This window comes from Kryptolebias marmoratus, linkage group LG6 (genome assembly GCF_001649575.2).
Source record: "Kryptolebias marmoratus isolate JLee-2015 linkage group LG6, ASM164957v2, whole genome shotgun sequence".
Lineage (NCBI taxonomy): Eukaryota > Metazoa > Chordata > Actinopteri > Cyprinodontiformes > Rivulidae > Kryptolebias > Kryptolebias marmoratus.
This window is the reverse complement of record NC_051435.1, coordinates 8,090,067-8,112,585: the sequence shown is the minus strand read 5'-3', so window position 1 is coordinate 8,112,585 and position 22,519 is coordinate 8,090,067. Positions and strand designations below refer to the sequence as shown.

General features: G+C 38.2%; 2 protein-coding genes and 1 long non-coding RNA gene across 3 annotated transcripts; 1 reads left to right on the top strand and 2 right to left on the bottom strand.

Moving 5' to 3' along the window:
* Positions 1-3,957, bottom strand: LOC108240429. The gene is made up of 4 exons (XR_001808775.3): positions 3,795-3,957; positions 1,121-1,267; positions 468-691; positions 1-379 (listed from the first exon to the last, which is right to left on the bottom strand). It is a non-coding gene; the product is annotated as an uncharacterized LOC108240429 (long non-coding RNA).
* On the top strand, positions 2,667-11,637 carry chmp2ba (charged multivesicular body protein 2Ba). The gene is made up of 6 exons (XM_017423892.3): positions 2,667-2,847; positions 5,029-5,120; positions 7,629-7,823; positions 8,445-8,547; positions 8,760-8,866; positions 9,974-11,637. Exons 1-6 carry the CDS (start codon positions 2,814-2,816, stop codon positions 10,088-10,090), a joined length of 648 nt encoding a protein of 215 aa, XP_017279381.1. The 5' UTR covers positions 2,667-2,813; the 3' UTR covers positions 10,091-11,637.
* A 1,415-nt stretch (positions 11,638-13,052) lies between these two features.
* On the bottom strand, positions 13,053-21,826 carry pou1f1 (POU class 1 homeobox 1). Its single transcript, XM_017423891.3, has 7 exons — positions 21,620-21,826; positions 20,203-20,364; positions 19,041-19,139; positions 14,419-14,679; positions 14,125-14,289; positions 13,444-13,504; positions 13,053-13,369 (listed from the first exon to the last, which is right to left on the bottom strand). Exons 1-7 carry the CDS (start codon positions 21,753-21,755, stop codon positions 13,129-13,131), a joined length of 1,125 nt encoding a protein of 374 aa, XP_017279380.1. The 5' UTR covers positions 21,756-21,826; the 3' UTR covers positions 13,053-13,128.
* Positions 21,827-22,519: the final 693 nt, after the last annotated feature.

The following is a 22,519-nucleotide window of genomic DNA, read 5'->3' as shown; positions in this document are numbered from 1 at the left end:
TCCTGTTATGATTCAGAATTTATTGCAGAATACAGGAATAAGATACACACACAGGGGAGGCCTGAGGGTTTGGTATAATTCTGTTGCAAATGATAAATCATAAAAAATATACAATGAATTATATGGTTTTGCTGAAATATGCAAGCCAACAGCAATAAAAAGAGGAAACATCAGTGATTCAATTGCCTGTTTTCTTGTGTCGGATTTAAAGTTGTGGAATATATTTATTCTGCAAATATTATTGCTAAAGCAGGGTAAAAAAAAAGTTCTGTTTTTCTAATGCAAGAGCACAAAGATGGCACCAATCACTTGGAATTTTGGAGGACTGTAGGACATTTTCCTTGTTACATTTGGATGTCCATTAATTCTGTAGATTTGTCTGTGAAGAGAAGAAAAAAAATGTTAGTGGATCCCAACAACTGCAAAGTCATGAAGTGTGGAGATTTGTACGATTTGTTTGATGATACCTCAAAGCTAAAAAGCCTGATGTGCTTTATCGCTGCAACTCCCCCTGATTGGACAGAGATCTCATTTCACACATGACCATTTTTTCTCTCTCAGCTACGTGGGCATGCCGACACACTGTAGTTAGTGCCTTAACATTAGGCGTCTGTTTGCTCGGGGCTAGGTGAAGGGAGAGAATGGAACGGATGGACGGATAACTAAGACAGTGGAGAAAGTATGAGACAAACTGGTGCAGAGAAGAAAAGCATTTTATTAGTCAATTGTTAAATTATTTTTTTCCAGATAACACAAAGCATGTTGCATCATTATCCACAACTTTATAGTAACACTCACAAATAAATTAACAGTCAAAACACATAGAATCAAGTGGAAATGCATCTGTCAGTGGAAGAAAAGGAATCTCCATACATTGATTTACGTGGTGTTGCTTCGCAGCAACAAATTTAGATAGATACATGTTTAGTGCCAACAGGCCCTCTGGGTGCTATGGGCTACATCTATCACCACCACCGCCCTCTGATGATGAGGCCTTTTAGTGGGGGTCCCTATAGTCCTTTGCTGATTAGTGCTAAACATCTTCCCTAATAACCTTAACAAGAGAAACGCCTCAGGACGACATGCCGGTGCACAGAGGCAACTGTGCGCTCATACTCACTTCCTTGGAGATAACACAAAGCGCTAAGGGCTGCCCATCCTCCTCTTTCAAAGTCACCCTCTCTCCCATGTTCCAATTTGGCGTTTTTGCTTCAGCTCTGGGAGGAGACCTCCCTCACATGTTGTCTTCTGTCCCTCCTACATGCACCTCAATTCAGAGAAACACACAAAATTGGGATGGTTATGGTTCAAAAGTCCCATCACATTCCTGTCAGCATCAATATGAGATAAGAAAACAGGAATATATGAATTTAGACTAGAGTAGGGGGATTTGTTTTCTTTTGGGCAAGGAATGAAATTGAGAATGCAATCTGTGATTCTGCCATGGGGGAAAGACAAAGACATTTTTTAAAGGGATGAGATGTCACTGCTTTATATCCAAATACAAATACCAAGTCCTGTATTCCTGAAAAAACAAAAACTGGATTTTCAGCCTGCTCTGTTCTGATGTGAAATTAGATGGCCACTCTTAACTTGTTTAACTTGTCCTTGCTCCTGTCACCGGTCACATTCCTGGCAAGGCACTGACACTCTGCCAAACTCAGAGCAATTTAGGTGAACAGGCTATTTTTGTGAGTGATTTGATAGATTTCTTTTGTGACTTGCTTGATTCAGGTAGTATAATTTACTATGGTACGAGAGTGTATGCCACATCCCATCACAAGTTTCAAAGAAAGTCCAAAATCCCATCTGAAATAATGACAAACAAAAAAAATAGAACTAAATATTGTCTAAATGGAAAAAAAGAGAAAATTGTCAACAATACATACCACATGACTTTATGTGCTTCCTGTTCTTAATTTTTTTCTAACTTTTGTTTTTATAACATTATGAAATTACAGCCATAAAAAATATGACGTTGAACCCAACTTAGGCAAAAACATAAAGTCATAAAATAAAAGTATGAAAAATAATCACACAAACTAACAATACAAGAATAAATAAAATAACAAACTGAAAAAAGGAGGAAATGAAAGACAGCCACAATTAACAAAGGGAAATGTTAAACATGTGACAAATGTTTAGAGTTTGCAAAACATTCTTAACCTTAACTTAAAGTTTCGCAACCCATTTTTTTTTTTTTTTTTAATCAATTAACATCTTCCGGTCTCTGTGGCATATTCAAGTGCTACTCGGAACAATGGTTCATTAGGAACTGTGACAACATGGCTAACCTAAAGTACAACACTTATATAAAAACATAAATCAAGGCTAAACTGTCACTGCAATCATTAATTATGTTGGCACAATTGTTTATTTTCCACTCGATGCACGGCAATGACAGTAAAGTTATCATATTCTCACAATACTTTGTTTATTCTTGTAGTTCACCGAGACGGCCGGATTTAGACACAAGTAAGCTTTGATTAATGTGACATTTGAGTGCCAGTCGAGCTTTGGTTGAACCTGATACTGTTATGTATTTTTTAACAAATATGCCGCGTTTATGCCACTATTCGGACCATTATTGAAAGTTTTCCGAGCACACCTGAAAGCAGCATGAGAGTCCCGTCGTGACGTCACATGGAGCCTTTGAGTCAGTCAGCTGAGGGAGGAACTCCGAGAGCAGAAAGTCAACCAGGAAACACCTAAAGCTGCTCCTGACGGCTAAACGACGGCATTCGCGACAGGAATCACACAGTTTATCAAGATAGGATTTGTGTTTTGTATTTAGGTAGACACAAAGCAGCGACATGGCGTCTCTTTTCAAGAAGAAGACAGTCGACGGTAAGTGCTAGTGTTTAAAAAAACAAACAAAAAAACAAGCTAACTTGTTTTTAGCCCGGCTGTTCAGCCTTCAGTCGTTCCCATTTGAAATTAGCTTTCTCTACTTAACTTGTTGAACCTGTTTTCGGTCTTGTTGAGTCACCAGTCACATTACTGACTGGGGAAATTATTGAAGCACAGAACTGGATTAAATTTTTCTTTGTAACCCGGGTAACAAAGATCATTGGTGGTTTATCACAAAGTATTGATGAAACTAATCTTATATGTTGGTGTTTGGCTTTAGAAAGAGTTTTTATGTAAACCAACACTAAAGCTAAAGTAACTGAATGAAACAGCAAAACTCAAACTACATAGTGAAATGTCTGATGTTGACCAGGTTTTTAGTTAAAACATGCATAAACACATTACATCTTTGGCTACATGTTTTTCTTTTTAGTTATATTTATAAACTGGGTAGCACATCTTAACTCAACTACTATAAATGACTAATGTTGTCATAAAAGTTGTGTTACGTATAAGAGAAGTTAAAGAATGACCTCATTGGCAGGCTTTTATTGGAGTTTGATGAGGTAATTTTACTAACATTCATGTTTCAAACCTTTAGAAAAGCCTTCCTATATAAATATTTGATTTTTTTTTCTTTCCCCCTCCAGGCAAGGCAATCAGCCTGACAGGGTCAAGATGGGAAATCTGATGCTGTTTTTTTTTATACAAATTAATGAATCAATTATTCTGTTTCAAATACTGACACTTAGAGAAATCAGTAATCAGTAATCGCCATCTTCTCTGGATCCTAAACTTGTCTTTGTGGGAGCATTATGGTTAAAAAAAAAAGCACTGAGTTTAAAAATAGGCTCAGCCGGTACCAGACAGACCTTTTCCCCGCCTTGCTCACATGCTTACGCCTCCCATCCCTGTCATTCCAGCCTCGCCCTCACTGTACTCACTGTGCTGCTTCGCCTTCGCTCCGTCTCCGCAGGTCCTCTTCAGCTGGGACTTTATGCAGTCCTCATCTCATTTTCAGATTTTCAGGGCGTCGCTTCATCCCTCAAACCCCAAAAGCAGGACTTTTTTTTTATTGTTGAATCGTTCAAGTTGGGTTATTTGGCATATTTGGTTGGTTTGGTAGGCGGAGGGGCTCAGATCCCACGTATTTGTAGGACGATATCCCTCCCACTTGAAGACGTTGGCATCACGTCACCTTATACGTACTTCTGCATCTTTCTTACAAGTGGTTCACCTCACTGACGTCGCTCCGTTAAGTTCACAGTGACTGGACTTTTCATTGGAAATGAGCTTTATTTTTATAAATGCATTTTTTTTTAAAACCGAGCTCAATCAGTTTATTTCTAATGATTTGTAACTCTATAATCATCTACTGCACATCTATCTGTTCACAAGGAAGGATTCATTCACTGCTGTAGTTTTTTCCCACTTTTTCTACTATTTTTAGAGTACTTCTACTTATGTATTTTTCTACAGATGCTCCAAAGGCAGCCTATGGTTTATCCCTGAAGGATTTATAGCATATTTATGCTTTTGGTTTGACTATTTTTATTATTTACTTAAATTTATGCTCAATTTTTGATTTTTCTGACTTTTAAAAATCCGAATCATACGCTAGACTTCATGGATATTTGATAAATTTCCAAATATTATAGTTATATTTGTTTGGTCAGAAGCCACACATGATTGTGTAAATGATTGGTCACTTGTTTTCTCACATGATGCCACTTCATATTTCTGTGGGCGTTAACAGCTGACTGACTCGATTTGGGTGCGAGGTGTCCGGACAGATCCACAGTTGTCCGAGGATTCAACACGCTGCAAATTGCTCTGTGGTATTTAGGATGCATCTGGAGCCACAGGCTTACTATCCATGCTCAGGCTGCGTGTTTTAGATTTTTTATAAAGCCATGCCGCTGACCCACACCCTGCACTTTTTATTGCCTTGTAGCAGATATCAACAGCTTTTTATTTTAATTTTTTTTTTTTTTTTGAAGAATCCAACCAAAACTGTACCCTAAATTTCCTGTTGAAGTGATCTGAAATCACACATTTTCACCAGTTTAAAGAGCACATAGTTGATTTTTGGTGTTTTGGTCGGTCAAGGCAGCTGTTTTGTGGTGTGTATGGAGCAAGAACTGATCTTTCCTCCTCGTTGTTTTGCTTGTTCTGAAGACATCATTAAGGAGCAGTCCAAGGAGCTGCGCGGCACTCAGAGACAGATCACCAGGGACCGAGCAGCGCTGGAGAAACAGGAGAAACAAATGGTTGGAATTCACACACACACACACACACACACACACACACACACACGCACACACATAAAGGGAGATAATCTAAGTAAATCTGTGTAGTGCATGTTTTTGTTAAATTTCAACACATTGCATCAAAGTTTTGTCAAGACCCCCCAGCATCCTCACACTTCTAGACACATGTTTAAATCCACTTCCTACCATCAGTGAATGATCCTGATTGGTTAATGGGTTTAAATGAATTGATAAGAATGCTCTGGTGTGGTGGCTTTGCTCCAGGCACGTGCGGTTTCTTCCACGCAGACACACACACTCCCGTCGAGTACCACTTTCAGGCTGAATTCACAATTCTGTGTTACATTTTCCATCTGCACAAGATAAAAGAAGCTGACTCTGTCTTCCCCACTCAGTTGTATTAAGTAAATATCATACAGGACATAATTACCTCCCCAGGGGAACCCCATTTTTGTTCTTCATTAATGCTTTCCGCTAATTAGTCTGGTGTTTAAAAGCTTTGTTGCACGTTCCGAGTACAAAAAGACCCTGGCTAAGAAATGAAAATTGCCTATAATTGCAAGTTAGCACAATTATGTGTGTCCCTCATTGTGTAGGCGTTATGTGTGAAAATGTGCACACCCTCAGATTTATGTGCTCATGCTTTATTAAAATGTGGCTCAGGACATTTTATTCAATGAAATCTAAAAGGGGGAGGAAACAAGATTAGGGTGTTTATGTCCTCTGTAATCATATTTATGTGTAAGGCTTTTAAAAGTGTATTTATGTTATTAGTTATGAGTTAATTTGATGTTTATTGGCAGCTGTGTTGCTTTTTACTCTGCTATAGACAAGTAAGACCTAATTCTTTTTGGTATGTTTTATTTTTAAACAGATTTTAGGTGACCTTCTGTGTGATGGGACATTTTAGCAGGATATTATAGTCCCTGGATTACTGAAAGTGTGTGAAAGTATTAGAAGAAGGTTGAAAAATCTGCGTTAGCATCACATTGTTCAGTAGTTAGTCTTTTTTTTGTGTTTTGGCTTTTACAAGTACATTAGGATTCCTGTTTCTTAGAAGGGCATGAAGCTCACAGTTGAGTGCTGCATTGCATCACGTCTAGGAGAGCATTATCTTCATCACACTCCTCCTCCTCCCTCTTATCCTGCAGGGAGGTAAAGGCTTCTAGTCTGCAGCAGTCTCACTGCTTATATTTCTGTTTCTTATTATTAATATTATTATTACACTCTGAGCCTTTTTTAGGTGCCACACTGGGACGTTATTATGTCGAGACCGTGCCTTTTTTTTCCATTTGAAAAGTTTCCAGTGAAGCAAAAAGCCACTGAACCTAACCCACCGAGTGTGTGGCAGGACACATGCTACTGTATGTATTTGTGTTTAGAAGGCAGGAGTGCAGAGCTTTGTGGAGAAAGCCTATAGCTGCTGCAGTATCAGATATTAATAATTGATTGTTAGTTCCTGTAGAGGATATTTCAGCTCACAGAAGAAATAAACAACATGCTGGCGCTGAGAGGCCCGGCTATCGTACTGTAACCTGCAGATTCACTCTCGTCTCTTGGGATGCTCTCACACACTCGTGCCCACACACACAGGATCCCTGAAGGCATCAGCATACTGTCTGGTATTTACTGAAGCTAAATGCATGCATTTGCTTGCCAGTGAGTAACATTTGATCCGGATGGCTGCGTTTATTGTGTCTGTATTTACAAACACAACGGCCTCTCTGGGGTCCTGTTGAGATTTGTGTATGAAAGAAAAAAAAAATGCTTCATTAAAAAAGACAAACAACAATAGAACCTATAATTGCTTGTCAGATTTTCATTAAATGAAGAAAAAAAATCAGAAGAAATGTTCATGTGATCACAGCATTTATTTTATTGGACAAGTAGGAAAACGTCTCACATTTATTTCTGCCTGTGACCACAAACAGGATGGATGGGGGAGAAACATCATCTCTCTCTCTCTCTCTCTCTCTCTCTCTCTCTATATATATATATATATATATATATATATATATATATATATAACATATTTCTTAAGTTAAAAGCATGACATATTTCGCATATTTGAAAAAGGTGGTTTACTATAAATGGTGCTGTCAGAGTGAGTGCATACTGTTCTCTACATCAAACATGTGATTTGTTGTGACCTCCTGGATTTGTATTCTGACTTAGTTTGTTGTTCAAGCCTCTTTTTGTAGTTTCAGAACTAAAACCTAATCCTCCATGTGAAAAGTAGAATAAGAGCATGCACATTTGTGTGGAGGTGTATGAGGTACCTTCACTAAGCTGAGGGATCTGACTTGGTTGTTTCTTTACCACTTTTTGTAAGTTTCACAAAAACATGAAATAAGAATTCTGAAGTTTTTGTTGCTTCTCGTCTTTTAAATTGTTAGTGCATCTAAAACATTTACATGTGTAGGGGGAAAAGAAAACATGGAGTCCTAGATGAAGAATTTTGCCGCAGAGAAGTTTCCCTTGTGCTCATGTTGTCTTTTGTCTCTCCAGGAGTTGGAGATCAAGAAAATGGCAAAGTCCGGTAACCGGGAGGCCTGTAAGATTCTTGCCAAGCAGCTGGTGCAGCTGAGGAAGCAGAAGAACCGCACGTACGCCGTCAGCTCCAAGGTTACCTCCATGTCGACGCAGACAAAGGTCATGAACTCTCAAATGAAGATGGCCGGTGCCATGTCTACTTCCGCCAAGGTAAAGTCCTAAAGCCTGTTTTAACTTTCAGCACTTTCTCATCGTAGAAACCAGAAACAGACTTCTTTCACTGAATCACCCATGTTAATGTTCTAATGTTGTGAATAAACTATAAATATAGAAGATGTATGTTTAAAAGCAGGTCATAGCATCAGTGTTAATGAAGTGTGAGGAAGAGAAAATGACCAGGAGCGATGTTCTGTACAACCAGACATGGACAGGTCGGGTATAATTAGGCTTCAGATTAATGGAGGAGAAAGACGTGAATGTGAGGCTTTGAGGAACATATTGTTAATTTAATGTTGAATGTGCACAAAAGATTTTATATGGGAAAAGACAACAGCTTGTGTGATGTTTACTCTGTTTATGCTGTGGCATTAAACTGAGTCATCAAAGAGATTTCTCAGCCACGTACAGATGAGAGGTATGGGGTTGATGCTTATTTCTTCGAAATGAATGAGATGCAGGATTTGTGAGTGTCTGTGTTTAAGCTATAGATTCTAGATTGAAGCACCTAAAGTCATTTTACAGCCAAACTAATAGTTTTCTGTGAGACTGACTTCTAATTTATCTAATTTATGTAGAACGATTAAATATACCTTCTTTCAATACCATGTACAGACCATGCAAGCTGTGAATAAGAAAATGGATCCACAGAAGACACTGAAGACCATGCAGGACTTCCAGAAAGAGAACATGAAAATGGGCATGACTGAGGACATGAGTAAGTTCATTAATGCACACACAGCTTGCAGGCTTCCCATAACCAGATTGTGAGGATATATTTGGGTGGAGAGAGGTGCTATCTGTGTTTGAAAGAGAAAAGGGTCAAATTAATTGAATAGTTTAAAAAATTTTTTTAAAAAGCAACAAAATATCTGATTGTTTGTCTCTACTTTTCTCACCCTTTCCCTCCCCGTGTCACTTTCTGTCCAGTTAATGACACTTTAGATGAGATTTTTGATGAGTCAGGGGATGAAGAGGAATCTCAGGATATTGTCAACCAGGTCCTGGATGAGATCGGTATCGAGATCTCAGGGAAGGTAAGATATCAACACTGATCTTATCTGTGCTCCAAACCACAAATACTGCAGTACATTTAATCCCTTGTGCCAAGTCTGTCTAAAAAGAGTTTGTAAAATGTGTGTTTTGCTGCCATTTTTACATATGTATCTAGTTTTAATTGAGTGCGCCGCCCCCAGTGATGGGAACAACGAGTGCTCCGCATGGCTTTCACTCGGCTGGTAAAATGCATCCCAGCTGCCACATGGTGGGGCTCGCCTTCAGCTCTTCTCGCTCGGCACACTGCTGTAACTGCTTGGCTGCCCATCTGCTATGTGTCTGGCTCCCCCTGGGGGGCTTCATGAATTATTACCCCTCACAACGCTGTACAAATCCACACGTCGTCCAATAAACACGTCCACAGCTGAAGCAAACAAACAAACAGGCAGTTTAGACTAATAACTGACTAGTTCTAGACTGATAAACTTTAATAGTTCAGAAAATCTTTCACTTACAAAAGTAAACGAGTAAAATAGGCATCCAAATGTTGCTTTTTGGTAAAATATGTCAAAGATGGGAATAACTCTCAGCCTTGACCACACCAAATATTAGTAAATTTGATCAAGTTAAAGCAAATCTTTTGTTGGCTGAGGTCACTTAGCTGTGGCAGCCATGTTGAATTAACCAGTTGTAGATGTACACCTAAAGACTGTTCTGATTAGCCAACAAACTTAAAAAAGAAAGTTAATAAAATGCCCATAGTATTTAGGAGACAGCACTTGGATAGGCAGAGAGTCTGATTCACATCAGAATCTTTGTGTTTGCTGTGCTCAGCTGCTGAACTACATCTAATATCTGCAGTCTTTTTTTTTTTTTTTTACATGCCCATAAATAAATGATTTAGTAAATTTCCTGGCTGATATAGTTTGAGAAAACAACATGTGGCGCTGCCGGTGTGAAGCTGGCCTCATGAGCCACAAATCATTTTTAGATACAAACACGTCTTTTAAATTTGTTTTTAGATTGGCAGAAGGTAGCTGTGTGTGTGTCACCCAGCGCTGCAACGAGACTGATGCACGACGGCTGTGTGTTTATTTTGAAGTTGCCGTGCGTACTAATGGGATTTTTCTGCCAATGTGTGATTCCAGATGGTTAGAGCTCCAGCTGCAGGAAAAGCCGTCCCCGGCACCGCCGCCTCCTCCAAGCAGGCCACCATCTCTGATGACGAGATTGAGAGACAACTTCGAGCTCTGGGAGTGGACTAAATGTCTGCTTTGTCGTAACGTTCACGTTAAAAACCAGTGCAGCTTGATAGTGATTGATGCGGACTCTGTCAGACACACTGGTTCTGTCATAGTTCAGACGCTGCAGGTGGAAACATGGACACACAACACAAACACGTTTAAAAGCATGCAGGCAGACAGATTTACCATTCTAACATTTTCTCCTGGATGCCTTAAATCAATTAGACAAAACATCTGATTTATTTATATGAAAGTAATATTTATTAAGACATCTGAGTAGCCACAACTTTACATCTTTGCCACTGTTTTTTTTTTCTTTGAAAGGGCTGCAAGAGATTTTGGAATCTGCTTTTTCCTTTTTTCATTATTTTGGTCAGTTAGTTAGTTTTTGCATTTTAAGATGGATGATCTCTCTCTGTCCTTTAGCAAGTTTAAATGAAAAACATGGTGATTAAAAAGAGCTTTGGGGCTGTCAATAAACAGATGGAACTTGTCTATTTCTACTCGGACCATTTACCTGCTGTTTTTTTGGCATCTTTGCTTCATTTAAATCCATCTGATTCTCTGAGGCAAACTGTTTTCATTAACACTCTCTGAGCAGACTTGCATTGTTTTGTGGATGAAATATTTAGTTTTAAGTTAGATTTAACCAAATGACAACAGCATGGTTGTTCGTGTTAACACCTCAAATCATACAGCTGTTTATTTACAGTGTGCTACAGATCTTAAGCTACACCATCATGGACACTGAAGGCATGTTTGTAAAAGGTTAAACTTGTTTGAGACACAGATGTGTCTGAAAGCAAAGAGGCTAGAATTAAATTAGCAGCATTGAAGTTGTGTTGGTGTGCAGAATGCATGACAAAGACTTAAACCCAAATTAGAGTTTATGGAAGACTGGCAGAGTTTTGAATCAATTTTTTGATGCAACTAAATAATCAGATGATTGGGTTTTTTTGGCTTCTAGGTTAATGTTTGATTAAACAGTGATTGTAGGATGGCACTGGTCCTTCAATCCCTCTTCTCTTTCAGCTGCTGTGCAGTTGCTCTCTTTGGTTATTTTAAGCTGCCCCCCCCACACACACACACACACACACATACACACACACACTACAGCAACAAAATAATGGGAGTGTATACTAAAATGACACTGTGATATAAGAGTTCTTTTCTCCTGAGGTGAAGCTGACTTTTCTATCGAGTGAATTTGTTTATGTCAGCAGCTTCAGGCTTTGTGAGAGTGACAGCAACATCTTCTCATTGTGATATTGTCTTTATTTGTCTTTGGCCTTTTGTTTTCTGATTATCCTAATGCCAAAACAAACTGACAATGTGTCATTCTTGCATGTGTATGAGATGTATGATTCATAAACGTCATCAAACCTCCTCAACCACGTATCAGTCCCATGTAATTAGCAGAATGAAGGTTTTGATTACTGAGTGCAGTTCTCTGGGTAAGATTTCACATTTTAAAAGGTGTGTATGCTCGTTTATGTTTACTTTTCATTGTAAATTCTCTGTAAAAGGTTTATGGCTTTTATAAGGAATAAAGTTTCTTCAGGTACAATTTTGACAGTCCCTTCAAACTTCATACCTTTAGTTTTGTTTTACTTCAGCTCCTTTTACTTCAAGTTATTTGCATGTTGTTGTGATGCAGAAAACCTAAAGAAGATAATGTTTCTTTGCCCTTAGAAGTGCGTTGGAAGTCCACCACCCTTTGGCGTTTATTTCCCCTGACAGCAGTTGAGTTATACAACCAAACATGCTGCTGTTGAAACAGCTTGTTCCTGTATCAAAGTGCCTGCTAGTTTTAATTTGAAATGCCCACCCCTCTGTCCTTCTAATGTATGCATTGATTTGCTAATATAGTCGTAAAAATTACAGTTGGCACAGGCGCAGAAGTTCATAAAACTCAATTTACTGTTTGAACCAGTGTAACTTCTCATAGCAGAAACTGGAACGGACACTTTATTATTACAGATGAGGACATCTGCACTTTGAACGACACAAATACATCTTTGGCATGAACAAAGGCACTTCATCTCAGTCTATCTGACAATGTTATATAACATATATTTTTATGAAGTTGATTAATTTCAAGCTCTTCCAGGCACCAGTTGTTGGCACTCGCTGTAAGTTGGATGCACAATAATATAAGGTCGGGACTCCGTCTGGGCTTCAGTTGCCTCCCTCTTTTTTTATTAGGACGTTTTTCATCAATCATCTCACTGAAGTCAAAGTCTTAATCGGATCATGGTCCTTTTCGTATGACACTTTATCATGGCGGCAACAACACAAATAAGAAAAACATCAGGCATGACCACAAATCTATTCGATGTCAAAAAGTTTCCTGCCTCTGACTTCAAGATGTAAAAAAAAAAAGAAAAGAATCCATCAAAACAATATATTAGTGTTCAGATAAATAGGTAGTTGTCACATTTTAAATAAATTAGGTTTTTACTACAGCTAGAATAAATAAATACCTTTTCCCATCATGGTAAGTTAAATAAAAGGGAACACAAAACTGACTGAATCACACACGTATTACGAGATCGAAAATAGCTATTAATTGTCAAAACCTTCATTTCATCAACAAAAAATGTGTCCACTTTTTCCTGAAGGAAAAACAAAACAAGGACAAGCTGAAGGACAGCTGAAGCTGTTTTTTCAGGAAGGCACAGGGCTGATCTTTACGAGGACACGTCTGCACTCTGGTGCTTATGGGCGAAATTACATTTAGTCTGTGTGTTTAATGGACCTCCTGTATTCATACGGCAAACAGGACAGCTGAGATTCAGCACATTTTAAATGTCAGGACTGCTGGTCCTTTCCTTGTGTTTCTAAAGCTTCACACAACTTTAAGCAAAGAAAAAAAATGTCTTTGTCTTTGACATTTATCTTTTTGTTTTGTTGTAGCAAAGCTGGAATTAAAATGAATCTGAAGTAAATCTTAATTTGATTTTAATACATTCACAGCCACGTAAAAAGAAAAGCTGAGAGGCTAATTTTTTAGAAATACAATATGTTTTTACTCTTGTCACGTTGCTGATTTTGTTAACTTATGCCAAAGGTCTTTGTGTTTTATTCATCTGTGTGATGCAGTTTGGGCTGATTTTGGTCAAACAGGAACTGAGGCTGAGGCTTGTTTTGACCCGTTTCTCTCGCTGGCGTCTGTTGCAGAACCAGACTCTGACCACCTCCTTCTCCAGATGGAGGCCTTTAGCTATCCGGGCTATTTCCTGAGAAGACGGTTTACTCTTCTCAACAAAGCTTCTCTCCAGGGCCTCCTTAGCTCCAAGGCTGCAAAGTCAAACAAAGGAGGATGTAAACAGCAAAGTCTTTTGTACAGTAAGATTAACAGATTTAACCCTCACCTGATAGTTGTTCTTCTTTTCCTCTTCCTCTCATTCATCCCTGCTTTATCATTGTACAAAGCTACAGAAAAGTCAAAGATTAAATGGTTTTTAGACGTTTAATAACAAATGCAACTTGTGTTTAATTTGTGAAAAATATCAGGTAATCCACATTGTATTGTCATAGTGGATATCTTGGCACTGGATTAAGCTAGGTTTGAAAATTTTCTTTGCAATTTGTTGACACGTTAGAGTCAAGATCTTCAGCTGAGAGAAAAAAAAATATTTCATATGTTAGGAAAATTGTCAACAGCCAGTAAAAAGAAAGGAAGTTGGAAAACTTCTACATAAAATGTAGATTTTGCTAAAGTTTGTTGAGATTACGTGAGGCAGATTTCTCACTCAGACTTTGAATAAAACTTAATTTGTGAAAGCAAACTTTTGTTCAATTTGGCACATTCTTAGTCATTCAAATGAAAATGTAGTAAAATAACACTTGAATTTGTATTTCTGATATGTGTCAAAAAGGCAGCTGTGTCAAGAAAAACATGTCAAAATCTCCCCCTGATAACATTGGATCTATAAAATATATATCCCATCAAATCTGTAGCGCAGTTTTAATGTTACACAGATGAATAAAGATTACACCTACTGTAAATAAACATCGTATGGGGGTTGGTGGAGTGGAAACGTGTGACTCACCACCAGCCAGCTCAGCTTCGTCAAGCCATTTAGCCAGAATAGCCTTGAGTTTGCAGGCGTTCTTGAAACTCAGCTGCAAATTTTCAAAGCGGCAAATCGTGGTCTGGCTGAACTCCGAGCCATGCACTGCAGCAAGAGCCTCGCCTACATTAGTCTGAGTGTAGCCTGAGGTCAAAACGAAACAGAAATAGACATACTTCATGCAGTATAGTCAGGCGAGGAGAAGCAAGATGGATGTAAATAAATATGTATAGAAAAGAGAGAGAGAAAAAAAGATAAGTCATTTCAAGTCACCAAGTTTGATCCTGCGTATTTTGAAGTCATTTGCAAACATTTCCAGTTCTCTTATCTGTGGAGAATCCATAATGGGTGCATCCTCTGGTTCCCGCATGCTCTTCCTTTGAGCATCGGTTTTCAACTCTCCGCCGGGGCCCCCAGAGGCCTCATCGGGTGAGAGGAGTGCAGAGGGCAGCGATGAGAAGCTGTGGCCTAACGCACAAGAACTGCTGCTCAGCCCATGGTCCGGAAACTTGTATATGCAAGGAGTCAGAGACCCTGGGAAGAAAACAAGAGGTAGAAAAGAGATGGAGAAGTGAAGGCATGAAACACTGGGAACCTATATGCAACTCGTGTGTTCCCAGGAGACCCATTAAGATAAATTATGGTAAAGAATAGCACTGCTTGGTAAGCTTTCAAAATATTTTGTCTTCTCTGAAGTAAATCCCTCAAAATGACAATCTTTATCCTCCTTTGAAATGAAGGTTTAACCCTAATCAGCTCCTTCTTTTTAATTTCCTCTTTGTGGAACAGCAAGAAAAGCTATCATTATTACCTCTGGAGACAGACTCAGTCACCGCTGACTGCTGTGCTTGTGCAGATATTTGTTGTGTGGGATTGGATCTCCTCTTTGGTGACAGGTAAGCCAGTTCAATTTACTGATAAAAACAGTGTGCTGAGCCTGAACCAGGTAGTCTGTGACACGAGTGCTAAATTAATCTGAATGCATTTGCAGGAGCTTGGTAAGCAGCTATTCTTTCCCCTGTCACTTAACACAATGTTCTCCAGTTTACCTGTAATTTAGCAAATTCACCTTTGGCAGCAGGATTCCCACACAAAGCTGAGTTCCCTTCACTCCACTTCTTTAAATCTCTCTAATCAGAAGAATAAAAAAAAAACCTGCATATTTATTTGAAAGCAACTTCTGCAATACAAGCCACGAAATATTGTAATTTTCTCAATTGTTCATAATCTCCATGATGGTTTTTGATGTTGAGTGGTTAGGTGGAGTGGAGGTGAAGTCTCTTGTGCTAATCACTGATGACAGAATAATGACAACCACAGTACAATATGGATGGATGACTAATTGCGATACGAAATGTGATGCTATCCTTTAGTTTTCCCCACTCTGCACAGCTGTGGGGCAGAAAACAGTGCAGAATGACTGTATGTGAGTGAATAAACCACGTTGATTATATGAAAGCAAACATGAAGCACTGATAAATGTACTCTGGTCTTTGCTGGGAAAAATGTATGTTGTTAATCCTGTATGCAGTGTTGTAAGGTACAGCATCCATAATGAGCAATGCAACACTCCCCTCTTGTGTTAATAAGGTTATAGTGCAAACTGTTACGCAGCAGCAAAGCAGGATTTATAGATGCAGAAGCATTTTTGCATTTAATTTGGTTTATACAATATTTATGAGTCGCTGGGTCAGTTTGAATATTTTTTTTTTAATAAACTGACTCCATAAAAAACTAATCATCTTTCTGTTCTCTTTTCTTTTATGTTCTTGCATCCTGTTCAGGAGTTTAATCCAACAGCTACAGAGTGAGAAGCATAGCTAAACACGGACAGATTGCTGCTGGCTATAGATCAGTTTTAACCACCACACAATGGTGCCCTGTTGTGAAAACCAGCGTGGTCCTACATGTGCAATAAATCATCTCCTCCTGAAGGTAATAACGGTCTGCTTTAATTGAAATTGTTTCTGGTAGAATACTTGTTTAAATTTACTGGCATTTATAATATCTAATGTGATGATATTACCATCTCCCCTCCAAAAACCATCTAACAAATCAATATGCATGTAATTTATTGCCGACATGATTCCACTGGTCTTTCCTCTGTGAAATGATTGTTGATCTGCAACCCCACAAAAGCTTTCCCAATTGACATGAGCAGGATAGCATCATTTTTTCCCTATTGAACCTGAGATGACAGAATGCAACAAAAGCCTCTCTTTTCCACTGAAATATTGCCTGACAATTGAAATGGCCCTTAAAGCTAGAATATAATGACACAAATACTGAATTCAGCAGCAGCTCTCACAAGCCTGTGCTAAATAGCTGGTTTTCCAAAAGAGAAAAGGAGGACAGGATGTCATCATTGACCCAGTGTATTGTTCAGTTGGTTTTATACTCAAGCTAGAGAGCTGCTCTGCAAATTCTATGCTAAAACATGCCTTAGTAATTTCCTCTTGTGCTGGTGATATCACGGAAGGGTTGGAGTTCTTTTCCCTTACTTAAAATTCTCTCTCAAGGTTACAGATGCAGAATATATCTGTCAGTATTGAAATAACTTTTAGATTTAAAACAGTCCCCCAAATAAGTGACAATTTGCTTATAAATTGGTGTCAGCTACCTCTAATGTCAAAAGCATATACGCCCTCTGCTCAGCACCCTGGCACCTTGGAGGTGTTTGATGTTGGAACTTGTTGAAAGAGAAACTCTTTACCCCAGAGAACAACAACTCTGCCTGACTGACTCAACTTGGGGCATCTTTTCTCCCCACTGTGCTGCTGACAGACAGTAAAACCTCTGCTTGTCTTTACCTGATGCATCCTCTGATGTTCCCTGAGGATACATCTATGCTGCAGCGAGCACAGCAGTTGTTCATGTGCTATACAGACCAGCAGCAAGCCCTTCTCATTGCACAAGTGGGCTCACTGGCTTTGTGAAAGCTTAAACCTTTTTCTCCATAGATATGGACCCCAGAGCTGCTCCACACATGTACCACCCCCAACTAAAGACCTGAGCAAAGCCAGAAAGCAAACAAACAGACAAGCAAACAACATAGAGTCAGCTACAGTGGTATCGTTTCCTTCCAGCATCTACTATCTTTTAACAAAATATGATGTTTATGGCAAGTGCCTTTTCAAAAGGGACTTTATTCAGAGAAGAGGGATCCATTGGCATACTACTGCAGCAGTATTTGCTTACTTTACTTCTGCTTCTGCTGTATTCTCATAGCAGCTACAGAAGAAAATACTGTAAATGACCACTTAGCTGTCAAACCAGCTGTTTGCTGCTGGGCAGGTAGTGAACTCCAAGTATAACAGTGATCAGCTGCTGCTGCAAAAACAGTGCTCTCTGCATTAGAACATGATGCTAATTAAACAAAAAAATCTGTGTGAAGTTGATCATTTACATGAAATTTAAGTGTACCCAAAGAAGTTAGAATTATGTATAAAACATAAATAAAGCAAAAATGCTGTTAGTTTATGTAATTAAAAAATAATACAAAAAGAAATAGTGGAAATTTTCTTATACTGCAGAAAAATATCTATTTTCAGTTTGCAGCAACATGTTTCAGAAACACTGGAAAAATGTTTTTAATGTGAGATGTACTATTTACTGCTAGTTTGCAGCTGGTTAACATAAAAATGTAAACAGTTTGACAATCTCATCACCCGTAATTACTACTGTTAACATATTCAAATGATATGGAACATCACTATGTGCAAAAAGCAAGGCTAAATAACTGTTTTAATTGGCTGGGATTTTCAGGCTCAGAGCATAAAAAAAACATAATTCTTGTGCTGAAATTACTGCAACAACCCAGGGACATTTTGATGGTCTCTATATACAAAACCTTTGTGTTGCATCAGTAAATCAATAAATATAAAATAAACTCTACATTGCAAAGCAAAAAAAGGTGGAAAAAGCCCATCCCTGACCTCACTTTTTATGATTCCATAGATGTGTAATTACATTCATTTTGTTTTCACAATTTATCTCGATTCCTTCTCTTAACTGCAACTACTCAACTCCCTGAGCAAAACTAATTTTATGATTCTCACATCAGTTGTACTACTTTAACTATTTTAAAACCACCTAAACATTATTGTAGATCTATTTTTAGACAGTGGTCTGCCCATATTCCACTGATTTATTTCATTTGAATCAAGACTTCATCTTTTTGTCCTGACATATGTTACCTCACATACTTTTTTTAATTTTTGCATTTGTAAAAGAAGTTTTGCCATTTCGCCCCTTAGCTGTGCTCAATTTGAGATCATTGAAGTGACAAATTAGACTACCTCCTGATGCTAATAAAATAATGTAAAGTCTTTTAGGTGGAGTGACACTATGGATGAGTGACTTCTGTCAGACAATTTACTGGAGAGGGTTCACTGTTGGCAGGACAGACCTCAAATAGTAAAATTATTCCTGCTTTTTATAAGTCTTCTCTATAAAAATGAAGATTTTATTTTGTTTGCAAATAATAAACATTCTTGATCTCAAGGATTCTGTTTTAATCAGTTTATGCCTAACAAAAACACATGTATATATGGTTGCTCAAATTTAATCTACTGCAGACATTGAAGAGTTGTTTATGTTTTCATGCTACATAACTGCATTAAATTTTGTGCACAGCACTTAAGTCACTGAACATTTTTAACAGCAGCACCAAAAAAGATTAGAAGGAATTACCAAATCATCTGTGACAGTTAGGTTTAACAATAGCACTTAGAAGCTTAAGAAAGGTAATCATGGCTGAAATTAATTTTAAATGGCAAGAAATTTACAACTAAATGGAAAGTAAACACACATTGTGCTTAATTTACTGGAATTAACTGCATGCGAGGGAATTAGGGAGTGTGTATGTGTGCACAGAGTATGAATCTGTTCTTTACCTTGTAACGGGTTTGCACCACTCACCATGTTAGGGTGAGGGACGCCACAGGTCTGCAGGATCCGAGACTGAGATATACTGGCAGAAAGCATCTCCTGTGCTACAAGAAAAGAGAGACCGAGGTGCAGAATGTATTATTAAAATGACCACTTTGATTACTTTATGATGTCAGCGTCATTGTCTGCCTGGTGATAAACATCAGGAACTCTGTGATAACTGAGACTGTTTATTTAGCATTGTAATTTCCAATGTCCCTTCAGTAAGATGTCAGCTTTGTTGCTTCAGACACAAACACTGGTTTAATTCTTCAAATGCATCCATAAATAACCCTTTGTGTGCCTGTGATGATAATGCGCATTGAGCATTTATCACTGGTTCAAACTGGTGCCACATAAGTGCATTAATAACTAGGTTATTTTGAAATTTAGAGGTACACATTTTAAAGTCCTGAAGGCTGATAAAAAAAAGTAAGAAACAAAACCCACACAGTATTTTTGTCATATCGATGGGTAATGCATCCTTAAATTAAAAATTTGTAACAAAATTTGTGAACGGCTGCCAGCTGCCACATGTGTTTATTTAACTATGGAAAACAGCTAAAGTGACTGAAAATAGGTCAACAATGGCAACATCTAAGGAAGATCAGTTTGGGATTGAGAATTAGAATTGAAAAAATAAAATGTTGAAACGGTAACCATAGCAGACTAGCAGATGTTTTGGGAAAAGCCATATGTGTTTGAATGCTGAGCTCTGTTTTTATGGTGCCCTACTGCTCTGCTTAAGCCTGATATTTGTTCTTGACAGTAATTTTACTCGATCTTACTCTTTTCTTTTGTATTTAGCACCAGATTCACTCATATAGTTTCACTTAGGCGTCTTCTCTGAGAGTTTACTCTTGTCTGATTCTGTTAGCCAGGCTAATGTAGGTCAACAATGTTACTCAAGTTTAAGTGTTTTTTGTTGGATCCTGGCGAGTGCTTTGTTTACATGGAGTGTGGACCCACATTTCAGAAATGCATATCAGTATATATGGAAAACTACTGAAGTAAACTCTTTAAAATGGCACCATTTCTAAATCTTTTCATTTTTTTTTTTTTAATATTTGGCAATGAGTACCTTTGACTAATAAACCAATTATCTCAAATTCTTCTCTCTCAACTCACCTGCCATCATGCCGTAGGTGGCCTGCTGGTTGCTGTAATGACATGGAGTAACTGGGTAATGCAAACTTGGGGGCGCATTACCAAGAGCGTTTCCAAGGGACGAAGTGGACAGGTGCATGTGGGAGCGCTTGGAGGTCTGACCCAGTGACAGCCCGGACGATACTAACAAAAACCAACAAAAGTTACAATCTTAACAAACGACAGAAGATGAGTAACAGTTTTAAGATGTGGTAAGACAACAGAATGACTTTAAAATGTAGAAATGTTACACCATTAAAGAGTTTAATACTGTATACTGTTAGGTTGAACCTGTCCACTGCTTTATGTTGAAATAAGATCCAACAGCTTTGATCAGAGTTCTTTTCATTGATTTGCCTATGAAATACATTCTCCAAGCCTGTAATTTTTGACATGGAAAATGCTCTTTTACGGCTCCAATAAGAAACATAATATAAACTTTTTTAAAGTCTCTGAATGATTGTATTTAACATAACACGGAGATGTTAACATAATAACAGCGATGTAAACCAAGACATATGCTTTAATGAACAATTCTCTTAAAAAGTACTTTTTGATCATTGTAAATACTCTTTTGACAGCTGAATATGCATTTATGCATCAACAGTGTACAAGTGCGTAATCACCACTTACTGGTATTGTAAGAATTAGAATTAACGAAAGAAACAAGCATTAAATATTGTATCACTTCATGAAATTTTGACAGTTCATAACTTTGCCATTATTTACAGGTTACATTTATCCTGTTGCGCCATAAATGGTTTATATTAAAAATGCTCTGCCTAATCTAATCCTGTAGCTAAAATAATAATCAAACACTGAATTTTTTAAGTTTTCTAAACAAGACTTCATCATGACAAATATAATCACAATAGCTCATCCTTAAAGCAATTCCAGTGACAACTGGACCAAACTAGCCAATTAGACACATTTACATAATTTAGATGTAATTCAAATAAATTTAAACAGTTTTTTGTTAGATTGATTCTCCCCATTGCTTATGAATACAAATTGCTGTGATAAAGATATCTGTATTTGGTGCACATCTGGCCAAATATAACTCAATAGGAGCAACTTCGACATGTATTGTAACTGTATTTATAATCAGTGTCAAGTTAAAATCCTCCAGAGCATGATAACCTGTATGGAATGAACATTGTCAATATCGTCTCTTAAAGTGGAGGATTATAATGGTTGTTCTGCTTTCCTACATCATGACAACACAATGTGGACTATGGTTATGCCAATCAGGCTCTTACACCACAGTTTTTCACTTACTTTGTGAAATACAAAGCAATCGTTAGAGAACATATTAGAGGCTGATTGTAACAAGAAGAGTATTATCTAACAGAAAACACATGATAGGAAACGATGGAAGAAAACAGCGAGCTCCATTTACCTGCAGAGACCATGCTGTGAGCATGGGAGGTGGTTGGCAGGCAGTCACTGGTCGAGCCATGGTGCATGAGGATCGGCAGAGGTGAATCTGCTGCCAGTGAGGTGAAAGAGTCAGCACCAAACGCCTGGCATGCCATTTTTTTATCTGGATTACTCAGATGGTTCCAATTGTAAACTGACGTTAGTCTTACAACAGATTTACTGTTTTTCTTTCTTTCTAGCTTTATTTGGTTTTTCCCATTATTGCTTATTTTTGTCCTTTGCTTCTTTTAGTCTTGCATTCTTGAAATCTGTCTTCTCGCTTGTGTTTCTTGTGATGTCAGCTCTTTCTTGCGTTGTGCTTTTTGCCTTGTCTTCTTCGGCCTTCTCTTGTTCTGCTGTCTTTCTCTGGCTTCGACTAGTCGTCATACACCTTCAGGATCGTCTTCTTATCTTGTCCTTTTCTCTCTGGCTCAGTCAAGCATACGTCTCTCTTCAGGCACTGGGGAATATATGAGGGTTACAAAAAAATAAAATAAAATAAAACAGAATAGAACTGTGATGGGTTACTTTTGTCTCAAAAAGAAATGGATGTCAGCACCTCCTCCAGAACTCTTCACAGTTCCAGGCACAACTCAACCCCATCAAACAAAACTCTTAAAGATTAACAGTGAAAAACTTTGGGTTCAATTTAAAATCACTGCTATAGCTGCTGAAATGTGGTTCTCAGCTACAGAGGCCCCTACAAAGCCTCTCCCTGTCTTTACTCACTATCACAGATGCATGGAAGTCAGCATGTGTCATACCCTCAGCATTTTTCTGCCTTGGTCTACTGCAGGTATTTATATCCCACCCACCTACATCTAACCAACCCCCCTCCTCGACCTATGAAAACCCCTTTTCCCTATCGAGCTGCCCCCCA

Bases quoted from the DNA above. Each gene is read 5' to 3' on its own strand.
- chmp2ba (XM_017423892.3), top strand. From the start codon at position 2,814: ATGGCGTCTCTTTTCAAGAAGAAGACAGTCGACG. The intron at 7,824-8,444 runs GTAAAGTCCTAA...TACCATGTACAG, and splicing joins CCATGTCTACTTCCGCCAAG to ACCATGCAAGCTGTGAATAA. The intron at 8,867-9,973 runs GTAAGATATCAA...GTGTGATTCCAG, and splicing joins GTATCGAGATCTCAGGGAAG to ATGGTTAGAGCTCCAGCTGC.
- pou1f1 (XM_017423891.3), bottom strand. From the start codon at position 21,755: ATGGCATGCCAGGCGTTTGGTGCTGACTCTTTCACCTCACTGGCAGCA. The intron at 19,140-20,202 runs GTGAGTTGAGAG...CTTTTCTTGTAG, and splicing joins CACCTACGGCATGATGGCAG to CACAGGAGATGCTTTCTGCC. The intron at 14,290-14,418 runs GTGACTTGAAAT...TTTTGACCTCAG, and splicing joins AATACGCAGGATCAAACTTG to GCTACACTCAGACTAATGTA.